Source organism: Adiantum capillus-veneris, chromosome 27 (assembly GCF_014529385.1).
Source record: "Adiantum capillus-veneris isolate H3 chromosome 27, ASM1452938v2, whole genome shotgun sequence".
NCBI lineage: Eukaryota > Viridiplantae > Streptophyta > Polypodiopsida > Polypodiales > Pteridaceae > Adiantum > Adiantum capillus-veneris.
Window position 1 is genome coordinate 83,966,078 of NC_140957.1, and position 25,647 is coordinate 83,991,724.

At 45.6% G+C, this 25,647-nt stretch overlaps 1 protein-coding gene across 1 annotated transcript in view; it reads right to left on the reverse strand.

The window, feature by feature from the left end:
• The window catches only part of LOC147422292 (putative UDP-3-O-acyl-N-acetylglucosamine deacetylase 1, mitochondrial), a 41,878-nt gene extending 16,534 nt beyond the window's left edge, over positions 1-25,344 (reverse strand). Inside the window, exons 1-2 of the mRNA XM_086503210.1 lie at positions 25,053-25,344; positions 24,380-24,682 (exon numbers count right to left, since the gene is read on the reverse strand). Coding sequence (XP_086359336.1) covers positions 24,380-24,682; positions 25,053-25,121 — 372 coding nt within the window. The 5' untranslated portion in view covers positions 25,122-25,344. The remainder of the gene's footprint in view (positions 1-24,379; positions 24,683-25,052) is intronic.
• Between the last annotated feature and the right edge of the window lie 303 nt (positions 25,345-25,647).

Consider the following 25,647-nt stretch of genomic DNA (forward strand, 5'->3'; position numbering starts at 1 on the left):
ACATTCTGGTGCAGTTTCCAATGCAAGAAGGAAGTGGCGCTGAATTTTAAGCTAGGAGAGGCTCATTTTCAGAATTTGTCACAGGTTAAGAGCTATGGAGTGCTTGCTTTCCCTCTTATGCACAGTGCGGTGCCAGGAGTGATGCCCTGCACGCTACGCACTGCCCTCTCTCTCCCCTTTGGCAGTATGTTATGCCCCTCTAGTGGGCTCTTCATTTGACCAATGTACAGTTGTGTGGGTTCATGCGCGATTGCCGAGGCAAGAGCCTCTTGCACAGGTACTGGATTAGCTAGCGGCTAATCCCCCGCAGGTACAGGTGAATTCGGAGAGGTTTCACGCCAGAAATCTCGTCCGATTCAAAGGGCAAGTAGCCCTACAGGTGCGGGAGCTCGAGGACTTACTACGGATGCGACCGGCACGCGAAACGGAGCCCGAAACAGTGAATTACAGCCTGCTGTGTATTTTTGCAGGTTTAGGGTTTTGGCCCTAAACGGACCCTAATACCCCCAGGAGGTTCGGGGACGCAAGGGGACCGCTGTACAGGTGATCTGGCGCATTTTCAGGGCTGAAAACAGAGAATTCAACGTGCTGCAGATTCTCGCCAGGTTTTGCAAAGTGCCCGTATGCGTCGGGAAAGTCATTCAATGCGTGGGAATACTGACTGTGAAGGGTTCTAGTACAGTTATGCTGCCGAAATCGGGCTGGAACAGTGGAAATTCAGCCGAGTTTGTGCGGGGCAGCTTGTAGGGAACCACAGCTTTTATTCCCTCTTTAGAACAATAAAGAAATACCGAAAGGGGCGCCTAAGTTAGGGGCCAATCTGGTGTCCGTCTACTCATACAGGTGCAATCTAGCAGCCTGTATCCCTCTCCCCTTTGTTGTGTCTTGAAAGTACAGGTAAAATAGACGACTAATAATGGATGAAAGCTAAATCAAGGTTTAAAGTAAAGTCTACCGCCCTTTTTGGATTGAACAGGCCGGTTTCAGCTGAAGCTACACCGACAGTCACCATCATCAATATGACCATTGAGGAAGAGCCGAAGATGAAGACTCGAGCGCTTCAGGTGCATGTCACAGGCCTTATAGACATTGGAAATGTGGAAGAAGTGAAAGAACTCTTGAAACGCATAGGCATTTTTCAAGCCACACACACACGTGCATGGAGAGTGGGGAAGAAAGGAAATGGTGGGAAAGGAAGTTGTAAGAAAAGAGCACTTATTTTACGTTTCCCTATTGTGGAAACTAGGAGAGTTCTTGAAGAAGAAACCAACTCTTAAACAAACTGGGATATTTCTAGGCGATGACCTCACTTTTGCGCAAATTGCACACATGCAAGAGCTGATGCCAGAAATCAAGGCTAAAAGGGAGAAGGGGAAAATTGCTTTTCTATAGAGGGGAGAGAGTAGTGACCTTGGAAAGACGCACTACATGACAGTGCAAAACCTATGGGGCCAGTTTTTAAATGGCAATATGGAACTGTAATGGATCAACGAAGCTAGATGTTGATGCATTTGAGGATTTTCTCTGAGACACATCAAGCTCCCCGTGTCACACTTCCTAGAGTGACAGCCTACAGGAGACCACTTGTAGACAAGAGGTGAGATCAAAGCATAGAGGACATGGGTCAGGAGGTGTGGCAGTTTTATTCAAGGAAGAGTTGCACCCTCTCATTTGTATAGTTCAGATAGATGAGCATGCTAGATATATGTGGGTCAGGGAGAGAGCAGAGATGGGGAGGCCACTTTATATTGCAATATACTATTCCCCCCCGAGCACATCTCTCTATGCATCACCAAGGGGCAGTCACCATACATGATTTTAGATGAGGACATATGGGAGTTCTCTAGGGATGGGGATGTCATCCTCCTAGGGGACTTCAATGCCAGGACATGCCACTCTCAAACAGCCTTCTATCTATGATACATCAAAGGAGATGTTAAGAGAGCTTGATGTCAGTGATCTGGGATTGGCCAGGTGCTCACAGGATGTGAGTATGCGAGGTAATTGACTTGCACATGGACTGGCCACCCTGAACGGCCTATAGAGATTTCCAGCAACAAATGGATTCACTTGTTTTCCTCACAGACATGGGGCTAGCCGGTGGACTACGTTATGGCTCAGGCCAGTTTTATACCATCTATTCAGGATTTTATAATCGGCCCCAAGCCTGTTGGGGTAGCAGTAGATCACGCCCTCCTCACCATTACAGTTTCACTCCAGTTTAGTAAGCCTCTTTGGCCGAGGCATCTACACATACTAGATACACTTCTACATCGGAGACTAACTCTATCTACATGGATAGTAGTTTCTCGCCACAGAGGAGCCGGGAGGCCCATTAGAGGAGCTTACCCAGAGATTGACAGACTTTACATGATGCAGCAGTAGAGGCATACCCACACATCCAACCCAGGCACCTGAGGATAGCTTTCGAGACAGTGTCACAAGACGGGCACCACGTGCCAATAGAAAAGAACAGACTGAACAGACTTTTATCGACATTCGTCGTAGGTGGGACTTCTTCGCCTACAACTTCACACGGTTTCTCGGTGACCCTTCACCAGACTTTGAGGCAGTCTGTTTCAGAGTTCATGTACTGTTTCTTGCAGCTAGAGGGATAGAGGCCCTCGACATAGCTTCTCTTTTCCCTGGCAGGAACAAGTCTGAGTGGACTCTGGACTCAGTGATGGAGTGGCTTTAGGCACAAGTCCTCGAGTTCTCTCACCACACCAGAGACCTGGGGGTTACAGACCTGGTACAGACTTTGTGGCCGTTTGCCAAGTCCTCGGTGACACCTCCAGACTCGGTAGGATGTAGACACATTGTGGTACACTTCTTTGCTGACACGCAAAGCCCACCATGCTATGTATACATACATGAGGACTCTTGGACAGAGGAGGTTGCCCTGCATACGACACACTCTTCTTGGGCCTGGGCTAGACATTCTTTGCAGTCACGCCTATCTCGGGGATGCTCGGATGCAGATTATTCCCCATCCAAGCCAGCCTCAAAGATAGCGCGGTTGGCTGCACTTGCAGCATCGGTTCTTTCTCGTTCTCCATGAGGATTGTCTCATGGAACGTGCAGAGATTAGGTGGGCCCCAGTTTCAACGCCAGCGGGGTCGATTGCGTCAAGAGCTTCAACGATGCCTTGTGGGCGGAGAGATTGATCTTCTTATGTTGCAGGAGCATCATCTTTGTGAGAGCCGCATTAGACGATGTGATCAGCTTTTGCATGGTCGATATGAGACATTTTGGTCAGCTGCATTTGGACCTGGTGGTATTCAAGGAGGGGTATGTATGACTATTGCGGACTCTTGGCAGAGCAGGCCATTGCGGGTAGAGGTATTATTGTGTCTGGCAGGGCTCAGTGGGTTACTATGCAGGTTCAGGGCTGCCTCTTGGGCTTCCTGAACATCTATGCGCCCAATGTGGCAAGTGCACGTGCAAAGTTTTGGTCTCACATTGTAGAGTCTCTGCCACATGCAAAGTAATGGTGCATTGGGGGTGACTTCAACATGCCGGAGGACCCCTCTGACAAGATTGGAGATAGCCATGCAACTCTGCACGGGGCTGAGTTGGCAGCTTGGGAGAGGCTATGTATGACTTCGAGGGTTTCAGATGTTTGGCAGCACTCTAGCTTTGTGAGGCTCCCAAACAGCTTGGCCTTCTCTCGCTCGGACCGCAGAGTGGGAGGAGTGAATCTATCTCGGATAGATCGATTCTACGCCTGTGACCACATCTGTGACTTGGGTAGGTCAGTTTGCATTTTGGCTGGGACATCTTTTTCGGAACATGCACGAGTGATCCTCACTATGACAGATAGACAGAGGAGGGGGAGCATGATGCTACGCATCCATGAGAGGATCTTGTTGGACTCAGAGCTCAAAGAGCGAGTGGTGGCTCTTTCAACAGAGGGCTTGGACACACAGGACTCCCCTACTGACAGAGTGGCCTCTGGACTTTCTCAGCTTAGTTGCTTCTTTCTCCGAGAGTCTACGGTGTCACCCACCTGGGTCTACTGAGACGCTTGTCGATGGAAAGAAAACTCATGGCACCTCTCCTCTATGCTCGCAAGCTCGTGGCGAGCCTGCTGCAATTGCTCCTCCAACCAAGGACTGCCTAGGTGTTGCTCCTGCATCCTTTGCAAGGAAGCAACGCCCCGTCGGAGACGTTGCTCCTCCTCCTTCGCTGCAGCCATGAGAGAAGTGACTGGGGCGTTTTGTTTAACCGTGTCATGTGTGAGGGACTACCCGAGTCCTGGAGATTATCTACTATTGTACCTCTCTTCAAGGCAGGGAACCCCACGGTGCCAGGGAACTACCATACTTATGATAGGGCACACATTGGCACGGTTGTATGCATCCATTCTTGAACAGCAACTGAGTAAAAGGGCAAAAAGTGGGGCATACGAGCAACAGGACAGGCTGGATTCAGGAGGGGTTTCTCCACTTTGGACCATATTCTTACACTCAGAGCCATTATTGAGGAGGGTCGGGCACATGGGAGACGGATGTATTGTTGCTTTGTGGACTTCCGCAAATCATTTGACACAATGCCGAGGGCCAGATTGATGCACAGGCTATTGAAGTTGGGAGTACCCACAGAGATCATATGGGGGATCATGGCTTTATACAGCTCAATGACTGGCCGGGTACGCACTCTTGAGGGGATTTCTGACATTGTTCATTCCACTATTGGAGTGAAACAGGGGTGTCCTTTGTCCCCTACACTTTTTGGTATGTATGTAGATGAGGTCTCTGACTACATTGACAGAGAGGGTGACAGAGGCGCTCAGCTAGCAAGGACATGGATCCCTTTATTATTATATGCTGATGATATTGTGTTGATATCAGAGTCGCCAGAGGGCATGCAAAGACAGTTGGATGCATTGCATAGCTTTGCAGAGGATAATGGACTGTCTGTGAACCTTGGTAAAACCAAGGTTATGGTGTTTAACACCACACCACAGGGGTCAAGAGATCGGTACCTACACTCGTATATGGTCAGGACACTGTGGAGTACACAGATGAATATACATATCTGGGGGTGGTATTCACGGGACCGAGGTTTACTCTGAGGAGAGCAGCAAAGACTAGACTGTCCAGAGCCTATGTGGCATTGGGAGGGCTAGAGAGGATGTGTTCGCAGGTTCAATTTCAAGAACCACGAACAAAGCTATGGTTCTTTGATACTTTGGTTGCTTCAGCTATGCTTTATGGGGTCCAGGTTTGGGGACCATCTGTGAATCATGACAGTTGGAGGAACATGGAGAGACCCTTGGTATTTATGATACCCCGGATGATTAGAGCCAAGGCCTCCGTACCACATGCGATTATTCGAGCAGAGATAGCCGGCCCTCCTATAGAGATTGAGGCTCTTACCAGATCAGTGTCCTTTATGCACAGTCTATGGGATACACATAGAGGCAGATATACTAGACTGGCTCTTGTGTCCTCTAGACAGTTAGCAATGCAAGGAGACGCATCATGATGGTATGCACGGATGGCCTCATGGTTTCAGAGGCATGGTCTCTGTCACAAAACGGGAGCGTACACGAGCACTTAGAAATTTGAAAAATAAAATACTTTGCAAAAGGGAGAGAAGGGAGAAGATCGACACAGTATCGGGGACCAGAAGATGGGCTGGTCTCCCCCCCCCCCCCCGTTAAGAGTATTCTTTTATTCAGGGAGAATTCTTATACAAGCACGAGAACCCGAGGAAACCCCTCCGTTCTGTAATCTTAGACCAGAAGGTCGTGCTTTCCCGTAAAAGGGCTTGGACACAAGGCCGTTCCTTCCCGTAAGGGACTTAGGCGCGAAGCCGTACTTTCCCGTAAGGGACTTAGGCGTGAAGTCGTACTTCCCGTGAAGGGCCTTCTCGTAAGACAGGAGATTCCTGCAAAACAAACCACACAAAGCAACAATTCTCAATGCGTATCAACACCTTATACCTTGAAGGAGTACGAGCGGAAGTGCGACGCGAGAAAGAGTGCGAGAAGAAGAGCACGACGATATGATGAACTCGCTCTACTGTAATGTGTAGAGCATAGTGAGTTCTTATTAGGTTTTTATAAAAGAATATGTGTACATACCTGGCAGCCCGCCCACTTACCTGGGCGACCACATTGGGCTTTATACCCCAACAACCTCCCACTTAAAGTCCAATGTGGTACTTTAAGTGTGAGAGAAGCTACTATACAAGCTAATATACAAGAGATGTAGAGAAGTGATGTACTACCCTACACCTAACTGCTTGCGAAAATGCGCAAAGCTCTCTGAGGGAAGTCCTTTTGTAAGTAGATCAGCAGGAGTTTCTGTGGTGTGAACTTTGACAAGCTGAAGTTGCTTATCCTCGAGCATTTCCCTGATGAAATGATACTTCACATCCACATGCTTTGTCTTTGAGTGATAAACTGGATTGCGAGCCAATTGTATAGCACTTTGACTATCGCAATATAACACAGGCATCTCTTCTTTGATTCCCAAATCTGTTACTAGTCGATTAAGCCAAATTGATTCTTTGCATGCCTCTGATGCTGCAACATATTCAGCCTCTGTAGTAGACTGAGTAACACAATCTTGTAATCTAGAACGCCATGATACTGCTCCACCAGCCAATGGAAAGACATACCCTGACGTAGACCTTCGGTTGTCTAAGTCACCTGCATAATCTAAGTCTGTAAAACCCTTTACACTTAGCTCCTGACTCCCATAGCATATACGCATACTCTTTGTAGCTTTCAGGTATCTCAATATTCCTTTCACTGCCTCCCAATGTTTCTTGCCTGGGTTTGACATGTATCGACTTACTACTCCCACTGCAAATGCAATGTCTGGACGAGTAGCAATCATTGCATACATCAAACTACCCACTGCAGACGCATATGGAATCTTATCCATTTCAGCCTGCTCTTCCTCAGACACAGGACAATCTTGTTTGCTAAGTTTCACATATGGTGGCAATGGAGCACTCAGTGCCTTTCCCTTCTCCATATTGAAACGTTGCAAAACCTTGTCAATATACTCTGTTTGAGATAACCAAATCAACTTCTTTGATCTGTCTCTCTCAATGCGCATACCAAGGATATGACTTGCCTCACCCATGTCTTTCATGTCAAACGATTTTGCCATCTTTGACTTCAAAGCTGAAATTTCTTCCAAGTGCTTGCCAACAATCAACATGTCATCCACATACAAAATAAAGATCAGCCAACTACCATCCTTAGCCTTCTTTGTATATAGACAGTGATCGAACTCACTACGTTTGTAGCCTTGAGAAAGCATAAACTTGTGGAATTTATGGTACCATGCCCTCGGTGATTGTTTTAAGCCATAAAGACTCTTTAACAACTGGCATACCCAATCTTCCTTGCCTTTCTCAACAAACCCTTCTGGCTGCTGCATGTAAATTTCCACATCTAAATCACCATGCAAGAACGCTGTCTTGACATCCATTTGGTGCAACACCAAATCTAATATGGCAACCAATGCAAGAAAGCATCTCAATGTAGTCATCTTGACCACCGGAGAGAAGACTTCCTCAAAGTCAATGCCTTGTTCTTGCTTAAAGCCCTTGGCAACAAGTCTTGCTTTGTACTTTGGCTGACTATCATGAGCGGTGATCTTATACCTGTAAACCCATTTACAAGGTAGAGCCTTTTTGCCCCGTGGTAATTTAACTAGCTTCCATGTCTGGTTTTTATGCAGAGCTGTCATCTCTGACTGCATGGCCAATTGCCAATTCCCGGAGTCCTTCATTTGCACTGCTTCCTTGTAACATGAAGGCTCATTGCAATCAGTCAACATGACATAGTTCATAGATGGAACAAACCTATCAGGAGGTTGCGTGACACGTCCAGATCTACGCACAATAGGTGGCTCAGGCTCAGCCACAACCTGTGGTTCCACTCTATCCTGCCCTTGCTCCTCTTCAGCCCTGACATTTTGTCTTGCACATGCAGGTCCATCTTCTTGGAAGACAACTCTTCTAATCTCCTCAACCCTCTCTGGTTTAGAATGATATTTGGATACATTAAAGTGAACATCATTGCTGCGGACAACCTTTCTGGATTCGGGATCCCAAAGTCTGTACCCCATCTCACCAGAATTACCATAGCCTAGAAAGATGCACTTTCTACTCTTTGGCTCAAGTTTGTTCCTAAATTCCTTTGGAACGTGAGTATATGCCTCACAACCAAAGACTCTGAGATGCTTGTATGAGGGCATTTTGCCTGACCATACCATCTCTGGCACTGAATCCTTCTGCAAAACCTTGCTAGGAGATCTATTTACAAGATGAACAGTTGTTGATACAGCTTCAGCCCAAAACCCATTTAGCAGCTGTGCATTAGACAACATACTTCTGACCTTCTCTTGTATGGTCCTATTCATCCTCTCAGCAACACCATTTTGAGGAGGATTGTAAGGAGCAGTAAGTTCACGTTTTATACCTTTTGAATCACAAAAGTCCTGAAAGGCCTTTGAAACATACTCTCCACCATTGTCAGTGTGCAAGCATTTAAGCTTCTTGCCACTCTGATTCTCCACAAGTGTCACAAACGTTTTGAAAACACTAAACGCTTCATCCTTGTGCTTGAGAAAGTAAACCCATACTTTCCTCGAGTAATCATCTATAAATGTCATAAAGTAAGAAGCTCCCCCTAGAGATAGGTTAGGCATAGGTCCACACAAATCACTATGAACAAGTGCCAACTGTGTATCTCTTCTACTGCTTCTATGCTTATGTGGCTGCTGTGTTTGCTTACCATACAGACAATGTTCACAGAATTCAAAATCATTAAATGAAAAGCCAAGCAAGTAACCAGAACGAGACAAGATTTCCATTCCCTTCTTGGACATATGTCCTAACCGGCTATGCCACAAAGAAACGTTCGGCTGCTCGGTTACATTGATTACATTTTTAGAGACATTTGATACATAAATCATGTAAAGTCCTCCAGACTTTACTCCATGTGCTACTGTCATAGAACCCTTGGATATCTTCCACATGTTCTGTCCAAAAGTGGTGACGTAGCCAGCATCATCAAGTAAACCTGTGCTGATCAAGCTCTTTGTAATTGCGGGAACATGTCTCACATTCTTCAGCGTGAAAGAAGAGCCATTCGGAAACTTCAATTGAACATCTCCAACACCTAAGATCTCACATGTCTGCCCATTGCCTAGCCGAACATGATCTTTAGTGGTCACATAAGAGGTAAACCACTCCTTGTTTGGAGACACATGAAGTGATGCCCCTGAGTCTATAATCCAGTCACTCAGTGCATTTCCATCAGATGATGTAAGAAGAGCTGAGTCCATTGTATTCTTCAAGAAGTAGATGTCTCCTGACACTAGACTGTCATCCTCTGCAACAGTGTTTGTCACATTTATTTCTTGAATCTTCACTGAGGACTTGTTCTTCTCACCATAGTCTTCAGCTTTCTCTTTGCCTTTTTCTGCTTTCCATTCCCTGCAGTCTCTTTTCATGTGACCCTTCTTGCCACAATGGTAGCATTCTATGTCACTCTTGCCTTTAGCACTGCGGGACTTGCTACGAGACTGATTCCTCTTTCCACCTTTGTACTTTTCTTTGGTTGTTCCCCTGACAACTAAGGCTGTTCCATTGCCTTTGTCCATTGTCTTTCTATTGGTTTCTTCAATAAACAGACTTCCTTCTACACCTGCTATGTTCAAACCATCTGGAGGTGCAGAATTACTCAAAGCTGTGCGAAAAGTGTTCCAACTTTCCAGCAATGTGATCAACAGGAACATAGCTCTAACAGGTTCATCAAACTTGACACCTTGAGCTGACAACTGACTATAGATTGTGTTGAATTCATTCAGATGATTGGACATAGGTGTCCCTTCTTTCATCTTCAAGTCAACAAGCTTCTTAAGCCAGTATACCTGTGAAGCTGCACTCTACTTCTCATAAAGATCGCTCAGCTTTAACCATGCTTGATAAGCCGACATCTCGTCTGCTACATTGAAGTAAACGCTTTCTGCCAAAGTCAGCATAATGGTAGAAAGTGCCAATTCATCCATTTCGCTCCATTCATCTTCGTCCGTATCTTCTGGTTTTATCCCCTTGAGCTTTATAGGTTTTATCTGCTTCTTTTGTACCAACACATGCCAAATCTGCTGCTTCCACAATGGGAAATTGGTTCCATCCAGCTTCTTGATATTGTAAAGAGCAGTGTCCTGTGATCCAGCCATAGCTACGCTTCACAGTAGTTTACTTTCCTGGGAAAAATTCTGCAAAGTTTCCCCTGTAAACTGACCTCTGAACCAATATCAACCTGTCAAATGAACCAAGAAAGCTTCAGATTCTGCATAAATTTCGGCAGAATCTCCTTTGTAAAATGGCTCTGGTGTACTAAAAAACAGACCAAAAAACAACTCAAAAAACACTGTCTCTCTAACACTGTAAGCATTGGGTAAACCTGTCCTGCACCTGCACTATCTCTGACTGTCCTGTCACTGTCCTGTAAGCATAGACTGCAACAATGCCTCAACGGCAGTAAAGCAAAGATGCAATCCCAACTGTCTAACTCACAGTCAATACATCCTAGCTGCCTATCTAAGGGTGCTCGAGGGATCGCTCCAAGACCTGTATCACCAAAAGGATCTCAACATTCGAGAATCCCACAGCTCAATAAAACCTCACTCGACCCTCAACAAAGGCTGCAGTAAATCTGACAGTACATAGACTTCCCACAAAGTCATACATCCACAAATTTCCCACTGTATGTTGTAACCGCTGCGGCGGTTGTTTGCTGCGTGACTCACAGCCAGCAAACCCTCAACAGACATACATCATCTCTGACAATACATCCCATGTGGAAGTACCTGCAATGTCAGGATGAAATCTTGAATATCAAGCAACAAACACAAGCTACCTGATGAACTAGTGGATGTCGCCTACAGTCTGTGTGTAGATACGCCCGTGTCGTATGTAACACGCCTCCAAGAACTGTGAGCCGTCCTTCGATGTGTAGACAGCCACAAATCAACACTCTGGGAGTGTCGATATCCTCAACACTTGCAGTCGTAGGCCGAAAACCCCAAATTTGCAGAGTCGGATCTGCACCCGCTGAGACCACGTAGTCGAAAATGGCCTGCGCAGACCTTTGTCGAAGCCGAACGGTGGCCGAGATGACCTAAGAATGAAATTCTGACAACACCAAGCCCTTCGGCCTCACCCACGAGATTTGGGGGCGTGTCTTTGCCTATCGAATTTCACTCCAATCTGAGTTGGTGACTCTAGCCTCCTGCAGTGCTGCCCCGAGCCTCGATCTGAGCTCTGATACCAGTTGAAGGAGTACGAGCGGAAGTGCGACGCGAGAGAGAGTGCGAGAAGAAGAGCACGACGATATGGTGAACTCGCTCTACTGTAATGTGTAGAGCATAGTGAGTTCTTATTAGGTTTTTACAAAAGAATATGTGTACATACCTGGCGGCCCGCCCACTTACTTGGGCGACCACATTGGACTTTATACCCCAACATATTTGTCGCTCCTTGCTCGGAGAATCGACCTTCGTACTCAGTCGTCACGCGAACACTTGCAATTTCCGTCGCCAGTCTCTACTCCAGAATCCCAACGCTAGCACTTTCTGCTGCTCCCGACTTCTCAAAACTGGAACGCTGGCTTACCCTTTTATAGGGTCTGGCACCCGGCAGGAATAGAGTCGAAAAAGCAGAGCTGGGCGCTCCCTAGAGAGAGGAGAGAGAGAGAGATTGCAAATTTCAGCCCCCTACGTAGGTTTTAGCGCTGGCTTTTTTTTAAGAGCCTTGCTTGCTTTTTTTATTAATAAAAGGGCTGGTCACTTAAAAGTGACCGGCCACTTTATAAAATAAAGTGTGAACCTGTTCAAACTTTAAAAACTTACTCAGTTAGTGAAAACAATGCTACACGAACACATTCCAGGCGTCCCCGGGTGCAGGACACGACACAAATGCAATGCAGACACAGACTTCTTGCGGAAAAACATCTGCCCTCCCGCGAATGTTCTTGCTTTTCGTAAAAAGCTTCATTGAACCCATCTTTATTCTTGTGCTTGCGTTCTTACGCGTATTTTCTTACTCAGTTCGGATTTCCTCCTTAGCCTACGGGATGCCTCCTTACTGATGCACCCGTCACCCATCATGTGACGCATCAGGGGCACTCGTAACCCGGCCCTTTCCACCGAACTTACGGAAACTCCTTCGCGATGTTTACCGTCACCCATCAAATGACACATCAGAGTTTGTCCGTTCTTGATGGCAGTTCCTGTAGCTACAATCTTTTAACAGTTCTTAGTGCACATAATAAAATATCATAAAAAAAGAGATTAATCATTAAAAATAAGAAAATAGTCCAATTAGCAACATCCCTCTGGCTTCTAAACAGTTGACCTCAATTGTAGTGCTTGGACATATACTTCCAGTATCTCGGGATAAGCTGCTAATTCCTCCTGCGTCATCCACTGAGCATCTAAATTCGAATAGTTCTTAAACTTAACCAAATACTTCCGTGTTATCTTTCCGGATTTGAGAGGCCGCTCCTGATGACTTACTATTTGCTCCGATTGGAGTATTTCTTCTGTTTCCTCAACCTCAGGAGGTTTCTCAGCACTAGGCTGGCTTGGAGGCGGTCCCACATACGGCCGGAGTAAACTGACATGGAAAGCATTATGGATCTTCCAATTAGGCGGTAGCTCTAATCGGAAGGTGACATTATTCACTTGCTCAGTGATCTTAAACGGCCCATAATAACGGGTAGAAAGTTTTACCACTTTCCCCTTATGAGACGCTTGTTTCTTAAGTCTTGCCTTCTCAAACTTGAGTAAGACTAACTGTCCGACTGTTAAGTCGAGATTCCTCCTGTGCTTGTCTGCAGCTTTCTTATGCTTTTCTTGAGAGCGTAGAATAGCTCTCCTAACTTGCCCGTAGGCTGTGTCCAAATCCCGGACAAATTCATCTGCTGCAAAGATCTTATCCTTAGTTAAAAGGATGGGTGGAAGCAAAGGCTTACCATAGAGAATCTCAAAAGGTGCTTTCCCCGTCGATGAGTGTATGGTATTGTTATACACATACTCGACCCGAGGCAAATATTTCTCCCAGTCAGATTGCCGGTCTGACACATAAGCTTTTAACATATCCAATATTGTGGAATTGGTTATCTCACTTTGCCCGTCCGTTTGAGGATGGTAGGCATATGAAAAATTCAGCTTCGTATAAAGATTATCCATCAAGGCATGCCAAAAATTTCCTGTCATGCGAGGATCTCGATCACTCACAATAGACTTAGGCATTCCATGATGCTTAAAGATCTGTGCTAGAAAGGCCCTAGCCATATGATATGCTTTGATCGTTTTCTTGACTTGTATAAAGTGTGCTTGCTTGCTAAACCTGTCCACAATGGTCTAGATTGCGTCGTTTCCAGTCTGAGTTCTAGGGAGGTCCATGATGAAGTCCATGGCAATACTTTCCCAAGGTTCATTAGGCACAGGCAAAGGTTGTAGCAACCCAGGCGTCTTATGCCGATCATACTTCACTTTTTGGCAAACCAAGCATTCCCTGACATACTTATCAATGTCTGCTTTAAGGCTAGGCCAAAAGAAATATCTTTCCATTGCTAAGGTCGTAGGGAGAATACCCCGATGACCCGCATAAGGCGAAGCGTGTGCTTCATCCATGATCTTCTTTCTTAATGGTTCCGCCACACATATGGCCTGATGGTGGTAGAGATAACCATCCCGAATGGAATAGGGAAACTCATTCTCTCCACGATGTAGCTTTCCCCAAATGGGGGAGAAGTCTGGATCATTCGGATACAAATCCGGTAGTGCTTCTAATTCTTGGTGATACACCGAAGTGATAGCGTTCACCCTTGGCCGCCTAGACAATGCGTCTGCGACCACATTCTTGCTCCCAGCCGTGTGAAGGATCTGGAAGTGAAACATAGACAAAAAGTTTGCCCATCTCATCTGCTTCTCAGATAGTTTCCTTTGCGGAAGAAAATACCGCAAACTCTGGTGATCAGTCTTGATCACAAAATCCGCTCCTAGAAGATAGTGCTTCCAATTGGATAAGGCGTGAATCACAGCCGTGAGTTCCTTTTCGTAGATTGATGCATGCAACTCTGCATCCTTAAGCCATCTGCTTTCGTATGCCATTGCATGGCCTTCTTGGTTTAACACTGCTCCGATGCAATCGCCTGAAGCATCGCAGTGAACCTCAAATGGTTTCCTTAAGTCAGGCACTATCAAAATAGGTCCATGGCTTAGCAAGTACTTGAGCCGATCAAAAGCTCCTTGTTGTCTCGATCCCCATCTGAAAGGAATCTTCTTCTTTGTCAAGTCATGAAGTGGTCCTGCTACATGAGCAAATCCTCGGACAAATCTTCGATAATATAAACATAATCCCAAAAAGCTACGTACATCATGTACCGTAGTGGGCATAGGCCAATCTTCTACCACTCTGATCTTGGCAGGATCCATACTCACTTGATTGTGAGAGACTATATGGCCGAGATAGTGTATCTCTGAGAGAAAGAACTCGCTCTTCTTTGCATTCACGTGCAACTCATGCTTTCGTAATTCTTGAAACACTAAGTCCAAGTGCTTCCGATGTTCCTCTTCTGACTTAGAGAAGATAAGTATGTCGTCAAAGAATACTCCCGTAAAAGCTCGGTACGGGCTGAAAATGCGGTCCATCATGCGATTGAACTTCGCAGGAGCATTGGTCAAGCCGAAAGGCATTACCAAAAATTCATATAGTCCAAAGGTTGTGCGGAAAGCAGTCTTATGGACATCCTCAGGGGCGATCCGTATCTGATGATACCCACTCTTTAAGTCTATGCGACTAAAGACACTTGCACCCTGCAACTTATCAAGTATATCATCAATCCGAGGGATCGGAAAGCGATTCTTGATCGTGATCTTGTTTAAAGACCTATAGTCTATGCACATTCGAAACGTGCCATCTTTCTTCTGCACCAGTAGAACTGGAGAGCAGTAGGGTGAAGCACTTGGCCGTACTAACCCTTTCTCTAGAAGCTCGTTGACTTGCTTCAGAATTTCCTCTTGCTGAGCAAGACTCACCCGATAAGGGGGTTGATTGGGAGGCGAGCTACCCGGTATGAGATCTATGCAGTGATCTTCCGGGCGTACCGGAGGGAGTTCATCAAGAAGTGTTTCCGTGAAACAATCTTTGTACTTTTCAATAAATTGAAGACGCTTAATTTCCAGACTAGAGAGAGAGTCCCTACTAGTTTTATCCCCTTCACGTGCAAAAATCAAGTAAGCAGAAACACACTTCTTCATTTCTTTCTTAATGGAGATATGGCTTACAATTGGGAACTGCCAATCTCCTATATCAGCATGAATCTTTATGTTCTTACCCCCATGATCAAAAGTGAGGGTCTTTTCCACATAATCTGAAATAGGTGTCATGTGGAAGTGCCATGGCATACCCAAGATGATATCACATCCCTCGATGGGTGCCATCAAAAATGATTCGCCGTCCTTGTACTCGCCAATCCGAAGATTGAGCTGTCCTTGCACGGGAGTTGCATTGGTTGTCAACCCCTCGAATGCCAATCTCGATGTAACCGGTGTGCCAAGCTGAGCCGGTTTGAGGCACAAACGTTCCGCAGTATCCAGGGAGATGAACTTATCCGTGGATCCTGGATCATAAAGAATCAGTACTCGCTGGTTGTTCAAAGACCTCCAGCCCTTCAGAAGTTGACGCTTCCCTTTCTCCGTTTCTTTGTTTCCTTGAACATCTGGAATTGAGTTCGAGCTTGGTGGTGCGGGTTCCTTCCTTGCTTTCTCTTGCCTCGCAGAGGCTTGTTCTTGCCGTTGTTGCTTTAACAGGCAATCCGGTTTCATATGTCCTTTCTCGCCACAGTAGAAGCATCTTCCTTCCTCTCTGAAAGTTTGGAGTTGAGTAGGAGAAAGATACTTAGTTCGCTTGCCATTGCCCTCTGGCTTCTTAGAGTGATCATCGTCCCTAGATGGAGGACGTTTTCTTCCTTGGCCTCCTTGGTCATCGTAGACCCCTCTTTGTCTTGCACGGTAAGTGCTATGCTCCATTTTTTTGGGCGTCCCAGTTGAGTGCAAATCCTCAGCAATGATTGCTGACTCCATCATCCTCTGAAGAGTGTCATGCGGATACACTTTCATACTCTTTCGAAGCTGCGGTTGGAGACCCGCTTCGAACTTTCGTTTCTTTTCCTCGTCGGCAATCTTCATGAAGGGAGTTACCTTTAGAAGAACCGACCAATACTTGTCCACATAGGTCGTTACTCTTTCATGTTCCTTTTGGGCAAGCCAGTCCCATTCCTTCCGTATATCGTGCTCGAAGTCAGGCGGAAGAAATTGTTCATAAAATTCAGATTTGAAGCTCTCCCAAGTTCTGGCCTAAGAACCTTCCAGAATCTTGGCTAACCACCAATTACTTGCCGTTTCCTTGAGGTGCATCCCCACATGGCGTAATTTGGATCTTTCTGTGAAGTGCCCATTGGTAAAGGCGACTTCAAACTGTCTGATGAAGGACAGTGCTTTGGAGATGTCTCTCCGTCCGTTGTAGGTTTCGAACTTGATGTCCTTGTCGCCTGATTTGAAGACTCTCATGCGATGTTGAGACTTGCGACCATGCTTCTTGAATCGAGGCTTATCTTTAGGTTGATGTAGGGTAGTGGCAGTAGTAGCGGCTTCCTTCTTCTGACGAGATGATCGAGAAGTAGAAGTATAATCAGGAGAGTAAGATGGAGATGAGATAGAGATGTCCTTGCTCTCGTCTAGCAAAGAGAGAGCTTTTTCCTGGCCTTTCCTTGCAGTAGGCCGTTCATTCCGATCCGAAGATCCTTTGTGCACCTCGGCACGTTCTTCTTCTCTTTCCTCCTGTGGTCTCACACCAACAGTGTTGTCTGGATGCTTGGCTGCATCAGTTCCATTCGTTTTCTTCATTCCGCCCAGGAGCTTTTGGACGTCTGGCAACAGTAAGATTTGTTGCAAATCTACAAGTTGAGCTTGCACTTGTTGAAGCTCCTCTTCAACGCTTCTCCCTTGGCCCGACATGGTTCTTCCCGTTCTTCCCAGAATCGTCCTTCTTTGCAAAGAAAGAGAGGAGTCCGAGCTCTAATACCACTGTCACAAAACGGGAGCGTACACGAGCACTTAGAAATCTGAAAAATAAAATACTTTGCAAAAGGGAGAGAAGGGAGAAGATCGACACAATATTGGGGACCAGAAGATGGGCTGGTCTCCCCCCCCGTTAAGAGTATTCTTTTATTCAGGGAGTATTCTTATACAAGCACGAGAACCCGAGGAAACCCCTCCGTTCTGTAATCTTAGACCCGAAGGTCGTGCTTTCCCGTAAAAGGGCTTGGGCACAAGGCCGTTCCTTCCCGTAAGGGACTTAGGCGCGAAGCCGTACTTTCCCGTAAGGGACTTAGGCGTGAAGCCGTACTTTCCGTGAAGGGCCTTCCCGTAAGACAGGAGATTCCTGCAAAACAAACCACACAAAGCAACAATTCTCAATGCGTATCAACACCTTATACCTGTCGCTCCTTGCTCGGAGAATCGACCTCCGTACTCAGTCGTCACGCGAACACTTGCAATTTCCGTCGCCAGTCTCTACTCCAGAATCCCAGCGCTAGCACTTTCTACTGCTCCCGACTTCTCAAAACTGGAACGCTGGCTTACCCTTTTATAGGATATGACACCCGGCGGGAATAGAGTCGAAAAAGCAGAGCTGGGCGCTCCCTAGAGAGAGGAGAGAGAGAGAGAGAGAGAGAGAGAGAGAGAGAGAGAGATCGCAAATTTCATCCCCCTGCGTAGGTTTTAGCGTTGGCTTTTTTTTAAGAGCCTTGCTTGCTTTTTTTATTAATAAAAGGGCTGGTCACTTTTAAGTGACCGGCCACTTTATAAAATAAAGTGTGAACCTGTTCAAACTTTAAAAACTTACTCAGTTAGTGAAAACAGTGCTACACGAACACATTTCAGGCGTCCCCGGGTGCAGGACACGACACAGATGCAATGCAGACACAAACTTCTTGCGGGAAAACATCTGCCCTCCCGCGAATGTTCTTGCTTTTCGTAAAAAGCTTCATTGAACCCATCTTTATTCTTGTGCTTGCGTTCTTACGCATATTTTCTTACTTAGTTCGGATTTCCTCCTTAGCCTACGAGATGCCTCCTTACTGATGCACCCGTCACCCATCATGTGACGCATCAGGGGCACTCGTAACCCGGCCCTTTCCACCGAACTTACGAAAACTCCTTCGCGATGTTTACCGTCACCCATCAAATGACACATCAGAGTTTGTCCGTTCTTGATGGCAGTTCCTGTAGCTACAATCTTTTAACAGTTCTTAGTGCACATAATAAAATATAATAAAAAAAGAGATTAATCATTAAAAATAAGAAAATAGTCCAATTAGCAACAGTCTCAGCATGGATAGATTGCCTCCTTTTCAGTATTTCGCACCCTCCCTGCCAGTCACACGGACGGAGATCACTAGACTCATTCGTCAGGATCTTATACAGTTGGACACCAGGAGGACATGGGTAGAGCCGATGTAGGAGTTGGGCACGAAGATGGCTTTCTACAAAGAGCATCTTCTCCAACTTTCGGGAGATGGGTTTGTGACTCATCCGAGCTACATGGACACTCATTTGTCTCATGGTCTGCCATGTGCTATTGGTCAGATTCACACATCCTCACACCAGCTAGAGATTGAGACAGGTAGATTCAAAGGGATACTACCGGAGTCTAGGATATGCCAACTATGCGATAGAGAGCCAGAGACAGAGCTACACTACATATGCCACTGCACTGTGTATTATGAGATACGAGGACGCTTCCATTGCTTATGCAGGGAGGGTTTTGGACCCCTAGATAGAGTCATGAGGTATCAGGATTAGAGATGCCTTGGCTTATATCTACTTGAGCTACACCGACATAGAGATAGTCTACTAAGGAGACATGGAGTACGACAGTCACAGAGACAGATCACAGACTTCTTTGGATCGAGGGAGCCAAGAGACCAACCACCAGCACAGGGTTGTACCCGCATTCATACCAGAGGCACCCTCATTGGCAGGGCGATTGAGCTCGGGAGATCGAGACGACCACGATCGAGACACAGGAGCACCCTCCATCGACGGAGACTCCAGCAGAGGAGCAGAGGATCAAAGGCATTCTAGCACGACACCCTGATTGTCATTGAGGGCCTATTCTACATTTTCACATTTCACATTTCACACTTCATTTTCAGTTTTCATCTTTACATTCAGTATTTTTTGTACCTGTACTTCAGACATTGTATTAGATTCACCACTTTGTATCTGATGGTCTCATAGGTCATTTTGGCCTTTTGAAGACATTAATATATCATTTCATTTCTCTCTCTCTCGTGCTTCACTCCTTGGTTCATCGCTTCCACATCGTCAATTTTGACATGGTATCAAAGCACTTGGCTCATTGATCATGGGAGAAGCTCCGCATGAAGAGGAGGATCTATGGAGAGGATTGCTAAAAGCGTTCAAAGGACCCAGACGAGTTCTTGGTGGCGTTTTTGAAAATCAAGGAAAAGGAAGCTTCATCGACCTTTGTTCTTCCCAAATTTTGTGTGTGTGTGTGTGCATAGTTCTTGTTGAGAGCTTCCCATAGCACCTCTCCAAGCTCAAATCAACCAAGGATTGCCATTTCAATTGCTCAATCAAATTGACATCTTTTGAAGATCATTACACCCCAAACTCTTGGTTTTTCTGTAGCAGCTCAACAAGTGTGAGGGTGTGCTGTAGAGCATTTATTACTCAAAGCATGTTTGTGGCGAAAAAAGTCCCCAAGCCTGTCAACAAGCACATGGGAACACCCCTTTTCAAGGGGTTTTCTTTTTACTTTTTGAGGGGCCACACATTAAGAAAGGAGGGCGCTCCATCTTGTCCATTGGCCGCCACTGGCGGACTTTAGAAAGGTGTTCAATCCTTTCCTAAGCCCTATCGCGTTCGTGAACGAACGCGATAGGGCTGGCGAGGTCCATTTGACGGACCTCGCCAGCCCGCTACCGCCCACTATATCCTTTCGACTGGCAAAGTCCTCCGCCCACGCGTCACGCTCCGACCACTAAATGCCGACTTTGCTCAAACATTCTCCGTCCAACCAAGCCACGGACCCGCCTACGGTTGTTAAATCCACCCTATACCCACTTCAAATCCGTTAGCAGCTCGTCTCATACCATTGTCTTGTGAACATCAAAGCCAAATCTCCACAAAAACCGAGTTCCCACAAGTCCTTAGGCATTGAACTCACATGGGCCCTACCTAAAGCTCTTTTTTGCACGTCACCCAAGCTTGGTGCACCTTAAGCAATATATAACTTCACTCGTGCATCACGAAACAAAGCAATGTATGCTCTTCATTTTGGAGACGATCTTGTGTGCTTGATACATGGAGGATTAGACATTGCCACTATGACACTAAATGGTGAGACCTTCCTCATGTATAGGCAAAAAGACATTGTGAACATGAGCTTAATTGCTCTACTTGGTTTGTATGTAATACCATACGTGACAGTTTGCCACACACACGAGCTCATCAAAAACAAGAAGAAGAAGACTCAAGCTACGACACAGACAAAGCAGATAGGCATTTTGATTTGTATGCCATGCCGTTCACTCACTTTGATGATTTTGACCATAATTTCAAGGGGAGGAGAAGCATCCAACACTTTATAGTCGACATTGACGACAAAATATTTAAAGATCTGAAGTAGGCATTCACCTTTGACCTCTAACATTGGAGGAACCCTTTTGAAAGCACCATTTTGACCTACCACCTAGTTGACTTCTCCTCTCTAAGGGAGGTGTTTTGTTTGGTCTACTCCTATTGTTAAATTCTTTAGGATAGACGTTTGATTCCTCCATCCTACTATTAAATTCTCTTGCGGAGGATCCTTTGTACTTTTGGGTGTTACTTTGATACACACCAGGAGGCTTGTTGGGGTGTATGCCACATATGCACCACCAACTAGTGGAAACCCCCTCTACATTGGAAGCCTACATCTAACATCATCACTTATGTCACTAGATGCTCTCTCTCTACCCCTATAAAAGAATCCCTATCCACACACTTCGCATCCAATCAGTTTGTAACCACCATTTGCATTTGGTTTGTTATCAAACTACCTTTATGTTTTGCTACTTGCCTTAGTATTAATCTCTCTCCCTAATCTCATCATTAACACACTAGCTATACTATGAACGGCTCACTATAGTTTCGGCCATGTCAATTTCTTTCACACTCTTCAAAAGCATAGATTAGGGAGATCGACACGCCCAAGTTTTCTTGGGTTACAAACCAAAACTTAACAAGCAAAAGAAATTATGTGATTCTTTACGTTCTCTTTTTGAGTGATATAACAAACATTGCTAAAGAGCTCTGATATCTAAGACATAGCGATGACGGGATGCGCAATGGACTATGGGTGGAAGTGGCTAATATCCATAGGCAACAGATATTAGTCCGAGCACGGACATGAAACTTCTTTGCTATAGTGAGAAAAAATCCGAGTGAGGTTCCTTGGGTGCTTGATTCTTCTCTTCCCTTGAGTTCGTAAAGCCAAAGCATATATATATATATATACACACACACACACACCTAGATGAATCCAGGATAAGCCCAGATTCACACTTAAAGGAAAGTGCAAGGTATAGGCCCATGGTAGTCACCCACAAGACAATATAACCATCAACTCCATCATGCATAGTATTGACTACATACCACGACATCCCCACTAACGTCGTCAGTGCCCAATAGTGGGTGTAGAACTAGGTACTAACATATGCTCCCAAACACAACACACACCACACGCACACACACACATGAGCATACATCAACACAAAGTTCAGCGTACTTAGTTTCTGTCATGACTCCGGAGATCAAGGGCAGACTCAGCCGTAATGAAGCCTAGCACTAAAAGAAGCATTAAATCGAAAAAATTAGCACAAAAATGAGGTAGTTGATAGGGCATACGCACCACAAAAGATAGAAAGAATTAGCACAATATCAACTAGTCGTAACTCGGACGAAAACTTCACAATGTGAAGTCTGCATGTCCGCAATACGACAAAAAAATATACCTAGATGAATCCAGGATAAGCCCAGATTCACCCTTAAAGGAAAGTGCAAGGTATAGGCCCATGGTAGTCACCCACAAGACAATTAAATAACCATCAGCTCCATCATGCATAGTATTGACTACATACCACGACATCCCCACTAACGTCGTCAGTACCCTTAAAGGAAAGTGCAAGGTATAGGCCCATGGTAGTCACCCACAAGACAATATAACCATCAGCTCCATCATGCATAGTATTGACTACATACCACGACATCCCCACTAGCGTCGCATGTCCAAAGCTCCGATACCAATGTCAAGTGCAATGAAAGAGATTGATGGTGATAGCTCAAGATGAGGTTCCTTTTACTTTAATGTGTGTGAGAGAGAGAGAGGGGGGGGGGGGGGGGGGGGGGGGGGGGGGGGGCGGCGGGGGGAACACCAAATGGGATCCCAAACCGCGGTAGATGCTTGGATCTACGAACCTAAGGGCTGAAAATGGAAAACGCTAGTGAACTTGACTTGGACTTGCAAACTTGACGAGGTTACGGGCTAAAATCTGAGAGTCTGGTTGATCTGAGGGCTGAAATCTGCTGCAGGCTGATCTGCTACAAACACGCTAAGGGGCTGATTGCTTGAGGGCTGAAAATGGAAGCACCAGGCTGATTTGATGCAGGAGCTGCAGATCTGCAAAACGCTGGTGTATCTGATGCTTGAGGGCAATGAAAACACTGAGGGGCTGCTGCTAGGCAAAAACGCCAAGCTCGACTGCTGCCCATTGGGTAGATGGTACTGATGTTATGATGCTAATGGGTGGCCCCCAAGGCCACTTATACAGGTTTATGCAAGTGGTTTGAGCAGTAGCTCCAAGGATGCCCACGACTTATGAAATGCTGGTATAATGTCACTTATTAATAAGTTTAAAGTTTAAGAACTCGCCGATAAGAGGTACTTCACATGCTAAATTACCTAGGCCAAATACTAATGCAAAGTTTTATGATGGGAACACTCCCTAATGCCTACACCTAGCAGACACTGGCGGTGCTCATGTGCAATCAAAGGGTATGCAACTAATCTAAAGCACCTGGACATGCACGTCCTGCGTACAGGCTCACAAAGGTGCCAGAACACTTCCTAAGCTATCCTAAACCCTAGAAGTAGGAGTTTCCGCTTGTCCACATGCAGATAGGATTAGATGTGCAAGTGACAAGCAACAAGGTGACACTAAGAGTAGAGAAAACATGCCTAAAGGCCTGAAAGTCCACTGATCTACACCAGTTGCACCATCAAAAGGGCTGCCTCCACTGGACTAGATCACCATGATGGAGGGCCGCTATGACAATAATCTACAGAAGGGAAGTGTTTGCCAATGCCCCTCATATCTAGAGTGCATTCCCAAGTCCTGAGGGTGCTGCCCAAAGGTGATAAGAAAGCTGCCAAAAAACACTAGGCCGATTACTCCAAAAACGGAAGGAAGCTGCCCCTCTATGGCTTCAAAATGAGCACCAAGGTCTCACCTCTAGGGCTGTCCTAGGGCGCTCAAGAAAGGCTGCCTCTCTCTGGGTCTAAGCCTACCTATATGGGCCGGAAAATTTCACCAAGGTAGTAGCCAAGAGGTTACAGAGCCTGCAGCACACTAGGATAATTAGAAACCATGCATGTCATTACGACAAGGTTACTTGATCGTAGACATTAGAAACAAGACTCATATGTACTTGTCATTGCTAGCACACCGAGGGGCTACAGTTCAAAGATGGCTTGCATACCACAGAAAGCAAGACAATTGTCACAAGTTTAAATAAAAGTCTCAGCAAGCTGCATATGTGAGCCTCCAACAACACAAGCAATTGAGAGCGTCGAATCAAAAAGAAGATCTTTCCCCTTTTAAAACAAGTGTGCATTACCCAAAGGAGGTGATTAGAAGAGGAAGGTGAGCATGCTAATACCTAAACATGTTTTGATTTGGTTAAGCTCTCCCATAATGTAGTGTCCAAGGAGGTGGGGCAACCATTATTCAGATCTTGACAAGAGAATGTGTTTAGTTTTGTAGTTAAAATGGTTTACAAAAGTTTAGTAAAAAAAGGTTTAAAATATCGTCGAATGAAGAGGACTTCCAATAAGAACCAAATATTATAGAAATAGGGTAGAAACTCGTGCCAAAACACACTACAATGCTTTTATAGTTGAGGGTTAACGGAACAGCATGATTGAAGAAACCATACAGAAATGTTGCATTGACAATAAGAAATGAATAGTTTTAGCTGATCAATACCTCATCTCCACCTTGAACCTCAATTCTGCAATTATGGACACCTATGCCTTCCAAAGCCGAAAGAAGATGTTCAATTGTTCGGATCTTGACATTGCCCTGGCTAATGCAGGTGCTCAGATTGGTCTCTTTTAGACATTGTATTGAAGCAGGAACTCGAACTTCCTCTTCCCTCAAGTTCCCACGTTTGGAAAGGTGAACAAAATACCTTCCCTCACCCGCAGCAGCAGGCAAGAGCGTAAGATGGGCTATTGTACCTGTATGAAGACCGAAACCTGACCTAGAAACAGCCCTTGATATAGTTCTCTGAAAATATTGAACAAAGCTCTCAATTTCATGTAGTATGCATGTGCATCAATAAAAAATTGCAAGAGCACACACCCCTATGACACCTATGTATCAAAATGTGCACATGCACATGATGATGGAGGCGTAAGTGGGCTGACACACAGATTGTATGTCACTTGTTTGTAGCAGATAAACTGTGTGAGCATACATGCAGATTTGACCCAAAAATGGCAGGTAAATGAGTATGTATGTGTGTAAATCTGCCAGCCCACCCGTGTAGGATCCTCGATGTGTCAGTGAAAGAGGTCCTGGCGTGCGTGTATGTGTGTGTGTGTGTGTGTGTGTGTGTGTGTGTGTGTGTGTGTGTTATATTAGGTGCCGGAAAAACCTGAGAACAAGCCGTGGAGAGGAGACGTTTAGAGCCAAAAAATAACTTGATTGACTGAGCAGGACCCATGAATTTGGAGCTACCCCATGCAAGCGCGAGAGAGCGAGTGAGCCTCAGCTTGAACGATCCGATTTGCTCATGTGAGAGCGAACCTAGATGGCGCCCTCACAGCCCGATACCTGCGCAAAAATTTGAAATTTAAAAGTAAAAGTACACTAAATGACACGCCACAAATATTGAGGGGTCAAGGGTGGGGCAATGTGGGGCAAAATGTCAATTAGGGTCCAAGCCCCCTCCCGAAACTTGAACCTGTGACATCCCCCTTGGCAAAACAATGCCCTAACCACTTCAACCATGCGTGTTTCTTACACAATGGAAATCAGCATGGTTTTGTAAATGCAAGCCTTTGTAAATTCAAGTACTCAAGCGGCATTTGTAAATTTACGATGGGTTTTTTAATTCAGGGCTCAAGATCCACGGCCCCAATTTCATCCGCAGCTGCCAGATGCACCCCTACAGGCCTTTGTAAATTCAGGTGCTCAAGTGGCATTTGTAAATAAACTCTTATAAAAGGTCCATTTGACTTAAAAATCCT